We start from the raw sequence: 7,943 nt of genomic DNA on the forward strand, positions 1-7,943 counted from the left end.
GGGTAGAAGGAGAAAAAAAAATTATAATCTCATAGATATCTTAGCAGATAACAGCTGAACTTAACAGTGCAACAGAGCATCTCTGCATGTATTTCTAAAGATACTTTCAAAGTTGGTTTTGGTGAATGAAAATATCTGACACTAATAGAAGAAACCATGTCATTAACAGAGTAGTAAAAATTAGAGAACATTAAGACAACAGTGAGAAGTTTCAAAATGGTCCCTACTTCCAGAGACAGATCTCAGTAAAGATGTCAAGTTTGAGCTTTAGCAAAGTAATTTATGAAAAGTCCTTATGAGCATGGAAAAAAGTTAAGCCTGAAAAGTGGTTACTGAATACCACTTTAATTAATATAGATTTCAGATCATCAACAGATATAATGTAATTTTTCTCCCAGATAATCAGTAAGGTGAGGGGAGGGCTACACTTCAAAAGTTCACATGACAGGATTCTTGAACTGCATTTTGATATTGGGCTTCTTCATCAAGCTGAAGATTCTAAACAAAATGAAAACATCATCAAAATGGACAAATACTCAAGATGTACCATAGACCTTAGTTTAATAATTAATTTTCCACATTTTAACATAGAAATTGGCACCTAGATTAAGGCTCTTCAACTTTATATGCACTAGATGATTGTTTATGTTGCTTAATATCTTTTATTTAACCAAGAGATACATGAGACAGGAAAAGAACCAGATGACTGGGACAAGGCTCATTAAGCAGAAGGGTTCATATTCTTCAATTACACTACAGAATAGCCAGTTCAGGAAAGCTGACTGTGTCAATGCAATTCTTGTAACAGGGCTTCCAATCAGCCATAACATCCTCCATTAATAAAAACAGAATGTGATCCTCAGACAACAGCAATCATAGGTTGTTGGGAATACACTGCTCGAAATGAGGAAGTAAACATGTATCACAAAAGATGGGTAGCTAGCCCTGCTACTTTTGAAGAACTTCTTTTAAGTTGTTAATATGCCACAGTAATACACCTTTTTAGTGAAATTCTGGCAGCTCCCCCAAATCAGAATTCCAGTTACCACTTTACATCCTCAAACATGCAAGATGTACTCATGTCAGAGCTTAATCCCTTGTTTCAATCTCCTAGCCCTTCATGCCTTTGTCCCAGAAGACTCACCACAAAGAACATGCATCATCTTCGCTGTCTTTAACCACTAAGGCTGCCTATGCCTCAGACACTCTGCTCGTTCCACACAGAGCTCAGTGTGCCCCAAAGCCTGTCAAACTTTGTAGAATCTACGACACAAACTCTCGCAACCCACATGCGGAACCCAATCAGTTGGCTTGAATTACGATCCACCCACTGACTACACCTGCATATGTAGCTTTGCAAGTACTCTAAGGCCATTTACTCAAAGTGAGCTTGAAAGAAGGAAACCAGAACAGTGATTCAGTGCCATCTTTTTTCACATTGCACCCCTCTCCCATAGAGGTCAGAGGTCACAGCAGCAGTACCACCTAGTCAAGCTGCACTTTGAGTCCTGAGAATTATTATTTAGCTATTTCCACCACAAAAAGGTCAGAAATGCCAACAGAACAAGTAGCATCTATTTTATTTTCCCCAGAAGCAGCAGTAATAAACTCTTCTGGAGGAACAAATAGTTCAGACTGAGAACACTAAGCTAGACTTAAATTAGCAGAACTTAACTGTCAACAGCACCTATTCCCAGTAGCAGTTCATGTGGGTAATAGGAAGTTTAAGAACAGACAGGTCTACTTTTGAGCAGGAACATAGCATGTCCAGAGCACTAACAAGTTTGTTACAGATTTTTTTATTTGGCATTTTAATTTAGAGAAATAAGTTACCATTTATTTATTCCCCTACGCACCAGAGAAGAAAAAGCTTACCACAAATTCTGCGTAGTCAAACCGGTGTCTTAGATTTAGATGGTTAACAAGATTTCTAGTAACCTGGTTAGCATCTGCCCAAGGAAGAGATACACAAATAGGACAGATCTGAATTTGGAGGGGAAAGGGAGAGAGAATTTTAAAAAAAAAGTTATTGGTAATAGAGAACGCATTAAGGACAGGTTCTACAGGATTAACTAGTCTATTACTCATCCACTACCAAAATACCTCAGAGGTTTTTATATAAACTCACAGTTCTAAACATTCTTTATCTCATTTGTGCAACATCTGAAAATTACATTTCAACTTGCCAAATTTCTTAGTGTTTCTCTTAGGAGTGGAGGACAACCGTGTCTGTTTGGCACTTTCTTTGTCAATTTCTGTTATTTAAAACTTAGAAAAGAAAGTGATTACTACATCCTACTTATTGTTTGGGAGTATTTTCATAGAATCACAGAATGTTAGGGGTTGGAAGGAACCCACCCTGATAAAGCAGGTTCACCTAGAGCAGGTTGCACAAGATCACATCCAAGTGGGTTGTGAATATCTCCAGAGGAGACTCCACAAACTCTCTGGGCAGCCTGTTCCAGTGCTCTATCATCCTCACAGTCAAGAAGCTTTTCCCCAGGATCAGATGGAACTTCCTGTCTTCCCACTGGTGGCCACTGCCCCTCATCCTGTTGCTGAGTGCCACTGAAAAGAGACTGGCCCCATCCTCCTGACACCCACCCTTTAGATATTTACAGGCATTGGTAAGATCCCCTCTCAGTCGACCCAGGTTGCTCAGTCCTTCCTCGTAAGAGAGATGCTTGTCTCCTAACCATCTCTGTAGCCCTGATTTTCATACAATTAAGATGACCAAGAAAGTCCAAAGAAAAAATAACACAGACTATATAGATTAAAATAATAGAAAACCAAACAGATTTTTCTCCTTTGTTCCTTATAATTACCTGAGATTACTTTTCAAGTAACTCTAGGTTTCACATGAACCAATAGTTGCAAATGGGACTCAAAGAAACAGTTCTGAATTGCTAAATAAGTGTCAGGGTAAGTGAAAAACTGATTTTGTCTCACATCGAGATAAATAAGACTGTTAAAGTCAGAAATGCCTTAGAACTGACAAGCAGCTGGACAAGAAACATTTTCAAATGAAAGTCACTCCTCAAGTTAAATGCACTGCATTGAGTTTATCTTTCTCAGACCACAGTGATCTTCACAGACATAGACTAGCTACTGCACATTTATAATTGTTCATATAATTACAATGAAAGTAGCATAAGAAGCATACATAAGCAACTCTACTTACTACAGGAACTATCTGATAGAGATGTCTGTTATTACAGTGATCCAGCAAACGCTGTCTGGTAAAATTGGCTTCCTGACACAGGGGGCATTTGAAGGTAGGATGTCCACTGTAAACAGAAATACAGTATTAAACAGAAAAGAGTTTTAGAAGTAGTGTTATAGAAAGCTGAATTAATCTGTTATCTTGTCATTATTTACCCTGATTTGATAACAAAACTCCCACCCTCAATGACACAACAGTAGACTTAACAGAGTTCCAAATTACCATTTTAAAGCACATTTATTATTTGTATAACTAAATTAATTCCTCTGAGACTTGGACTTCAGAAAATTTTTTTGTTCCAATTGCAATTGCACCCTCTTACTCACTGGTAGCAGCTTTTAGTTCAAATCCTTCAGGGAAGTACAGAAAAAAACCCCAAATTCTAATGTATAAATGCAAATGCAGAAGAATCTACAGGGTTTTTTAATACAATTTGTTGTAGGTGTTTGTGGAGTTTTTTTTTTCAAGTTAGTAGAAGCTTGCACTATGATTGCCTGGATCTACTTTAATAGTAACTACAAAAAAATAAGCAGCTTACCTTGTTTCTCCTTGAAGTATTTGATTATTAGCCATCTCGCCATTATCAGATATTGCATCACTCCTGCTACTATAAGTAAAGAGAAAAAAAAAAAAAGAAAATTGAGATTATTTTACTCCACTATCATTTATTTTAGAAATTTAACACTAAAAGGGAAAAAAAAAATCATATATCTATATATCTCCATTAAATCCTGTTAATTTCAAGGCAAAACACAAAATGGCACATATTTTAACTCTCATAACTTTTCCTTTGAATCAAGGTATGTCTCAGTATTTAGTTACCATGGTGGCCCTTGGTGGAATACTAGACAACTTTACAGGAAAGTGGCATGTAAGACAGCAGACATTTAGTCAACAAGAATGGTATTGGAGATTACAGCTAAAAGGCATTCTGAACTGTGTGAATGTAAGACAAGTAGCACTTCCTCAGTTTTTTTACTTAGGACTACGTAAATAGGCATTTAATTGCCATGTGTTTACACAAATAACTTACAACTTTTGACTATGGCAAGAAAAATTTTCTTATGCTGCCCACAAAATAAACTGTTACCTACAGTAAGAGTGACAAAACACTTTAGGAAGTAAATTTTACCATACGTGCACCTCTAGCTGAACCAGAAAAAAGTGATCAGATATTCTGATCATCCTAAAACCATTATATTTACAGTCACAAATCTGGTCACAGTACATTTTTGTATACTTCTTTAATATTGTAAGCACAGGTGGCATAAACAATAAAGAACGATATAACAATATCCAGACACTTCACTGAAACTTTGCTGCAAATAGTTATGGCAACAGCTTTAACTTCCGCTTTCAAGACACTGATGGGTTGAAAACCAAATACAGAGAAGTTCAGACTGCTAAAAATAGGAAAGAAATGCCAAACCGAAGTAAATAAAGGACAGGCTATATATAATAAAGTCCTATGAAACCAGTATGTAAAAAAGGTATACAAAAATAAGCAAAAATCCTAAACCAAATGACAAACATCAGCAAGACCATTCGAAAAAGAGTTGTTTAGCTTTTACTACCTGAAAAAAATGGTAAGTGGCATTTGTATTTTATGGTGGGTAACATACTGGAGTTCCTTATATGTTTCATAAGAGATCAGTTCAAAATAAATCAGAAAGAAAATGTTTGCACAGTAGTGTTTTGAAACCACCAAAACAGACTTAGGAAAAGGGTGGTGGGGAATAAAAAGAGAAGGAAACTTCCCTGGAGCTAAATATTATGGAAACTGTTACAAGGTAAGCTGCTCAAAAGCTGTCAAGGCAAGGAAAGCAAGCTACAAATACTACATGCTTTTTAGAAGAGTCCCTAGAAGGCATTCTGAACCATCAAGTAGAAAGGGTTTCTTCTGTTTGCAAATAGTGAAGACCTGTAAAAACTGTCATTTTTTGAAGCACAAAACCACAGACAATCATTACTTCAAAAAGAAGGCATACCCTGGAAAAAAAAATTATTTTCCTTGGGGGAAGAGGGAGGAGGAAGATGCATTGCTATATATATATATATAACACCCTGATTACCTGTGGCCTGTTGAATCTTGTGAAATCTGTATATTTGGAATAATAGAAGAAACACCATATTCATCCTGATATTTCTTACATGTTTTATAATGCTGTCTCATCCACGAAAATCTAACCTGCAAATGAAATGCCAAGTTATTGAAATGATACTAAATAATCCTGGGAAAGAAGAAGAGATATTCTGCCAACAGAAAGCAAAGCATGCAGGAATTTAGACATCATATGCAGCTGAAATCAGAACTCCTGTTTCCCCTCTCAGCATAAACACTTTCTTCCCCATCAGGAGATCTTCACTTCCTTTTTCCATAGAGCTTCTGTGAGACTGTAGAATGTTCCCATGCCCCAAGCTCCCAACAAACAGGCAACTGTGAGAGGTCTCTCTCTCAGGAGTGAAAGATGCAAGTAAACTCCATTTCACTGTAACAGAGCCATAGGAACTACACCTCCCAGATCCATGATCAATGACTGATGAGCTACAACAGAGCGAGGCCACAAGGAGGAGATTAGCAACACTGCTCCTTCAGTCTTCTCTGGCCTGCTGCTACTTTACACAGGGCAAAATATTTTTGCATTAGGTGTGTCCTGAGACTATGTAACTTTTCTCTTTGAGGGAAAAGAAAGAAAAAAAAAAAGGTGAATGAACACCAACTTAAAGCTACCTGTCCTACTTAAATGGAAGGTAAGACAATGAGTTCCTTAGATTGATCAGGAGACAGCTGTGCTGGACATGCCCAAAATCAGAATTTCAGGTCCAACAGCACTGTCAGAAAGTGCTTACAGCTTTACAGGCTGAACAAGATGACATCTCATGTGCCTGTGCTTAAATTCCATGAACATTGTTCTGCAGATCTGTTTGGTTCTTTCTTCCAGCTTATCAACTTGTTATTGTTTCTTTCTCCTATATTTTCATCCTAATGAATCATGTGGAACAAAACAAGCAGCTCCGCTTCCAGAAAGTGCTAATCTTCACACTGGCAGAACTAAGTCCCAAATGAAACACAAACATGAAGACAACTACCTGGATTTGATGCAATTTGATGTAAACAAAATGTGTGACTGAAATCCTGTATCCATTACATCAGAAGAGAGATTACTCTTGATTTCAGTGGGGGTGAACATTTCACCTAATGTTCTGAAAATAATGGCTCCTTTATGAAGGGAACGGACAACGAATGATGGGACAGGGAGAATTTCCAGACAATTGTATGTATGCCAAGTGTAATCAACCTGTATTTTTTTGTTTTAAATTACATCTTGCAGTAGCTCTAACAACTTTCATTTCCACAGTGAAAGTTTCTGAAGTTTTCCACATTATCTGCAACTTTCAGTTGTCTAATTTTCCTTTGGGCAATTTTATAGCTATATCCAGTTTTCACACTGTTTTGGGGCAAAGCTTGCACTACACTTAAGAAATCCTTATAGGCAATAAAAGATCACTTCTGTTAGGTGTATCCAGCAAGCACTGCCTCCCTAGCATATTCACAAGCCACACAAAGAAGGGTAAGTTCAACCTGCTATAGGCTTTGTATCTCCAAGACAAGAATGACACACAGTAAAAGTGTGTCTGGCCAAAAAAATAAGAAAAATGTATTAAACTTTTTATAAAGTTTTACTCTACCTGCTTCTCACAGCATCTACAGCCCCCAGAAGCTTTCTTCATACTGTTTTCAACATCTAGAGCCCTTTTGGGATACGTTCTTTCTTTTTTAGTCACGCTCCCCCGGCAGAGAGGACAATGTGTTCCACTTTCTCTGATAGCTGTCAAGAAGCACTTCCTGCAAAACCTAAATTAAAAAGTTAACCACAAACACAGGTTAGCAAAGCCAAGAAAGTCAGACACTTTGTCCTTGAGGAGAGCTGGGTGATTATTAGGAAGATATACCAAAGTAACACTCCACAGAATAAAATTATTCATGAAGTAAATATAAGCAGAATGAAATAACAGCGTTTACAAAGTACACAGAAACTAGTGGAACTTGGTGTTGCACGTTAAGCAGAGACCTTAGTATTTACTGTCAAGTGAGAATTCCTGAGCTGTGCACAAGATTGACCGTTAATGAGAGATTAAATAGTGCAGGAGGCACGTGATACCAGAAAATCTGATCAAAGTAACTCCTGTTTATTGTCGTAAGCAGAGGCAAAAACACCGCAGAGCTCCATTTAGCAAGCTCCCACAAGACCTTACTTCACGGACTTCTGCGGTTCCCCTCTCATCTCTCCTCGTGCACCGACTGCCCGAGTGCTCCTGATTTTCTACAAAGCGGTACTTTGCAAATAAATGTCCCTCTGACAAATACACAACGGATGAAGTGAAAGGAGAGAACGACTACGCTACGGAGCTGGTTTGGAAACGGACAGGGAACTATAAAGCTAAAAAAAAAAAATAATAATAATAAAAAAAAAAAGCGAGCAAGGTGAGACGTGTGAGATGTTTCCATGGCGATTCAACTCGGCCACCACGGGCCGGACGGCGGGGCCGGCTCCGGGAGGCGGTTTCCCCGCAGCCCGCCTGCAACAGACAGAGGTGCTGAGGGGGGGAGGGAGGCTGGGCAGCCCCGCACACGCCGGCCGGCCGGGACGGCGGCTCCCGGCGCGGGTGAGGAGCTCCGGGGGGGGTCCCGCGGCGCGGCTGGGCCCGGCTGCAGGCC

General features: G+C 38.7%; 1 protein-coding gene across 2 annotated transcripts; it reads right to left on the reverse strand.

Moving 5' to 3' along the window:
* Positions 1-343: 343 nt before the first annotated feature.
* Positions 344-7,073, reverse strand: RNF138 (ring finger protein 138, E3 ubiquitin protein ligase). 2 transcript variants are annotated; one of them, XM_010006826.1, is made up of 6 exons: positions 6,909-6,966; positions 5,296-5,406; positions 3,762-3,830; positions 3,182-3,287; positions 1,876-1,983; positions 344-498 (listed from the first exon to the last, which is right to left on the reverse strand). In XM_010006826.1, the coding sequence occupies exons 1-6, from the start codon at positions 6,953-6,955 to the stop codon at positions 430-432; spliced, it is 510 nt and encodes a 169-aa protein (XP_010005128.1). In that variant the 5' UTR covers positions 6,956-6,966; the 3' UTR covers positions 344-429. The 2 variants fall into 2 exon arrangements, with proteins under 2 accessions (XP_010005128.1, XP_010005127.1); XM_010006825.1 differs by having other exon boundaries at positions 373-498; positions 5,296-5,411; positions 6,914-7,073.
* Positions 7,074-7,943: the final 870 nt, after the last annotated feature.

Source organism: Chaetura pelagica, unplaced genomic scaffold, assembly GCF_000747805.2.
Source record: "Chaetura pelagica isolate M959 unplaced genomic scaffold, ChaPel_1.0 scaffold109, whole genome shotgun sequence".
Lineage (NCBI taxonomy): Eukaryota > Metazoa > Chordata > Aves > Apodiformes > Apodidae > Chaetura > Chaetura pelagica.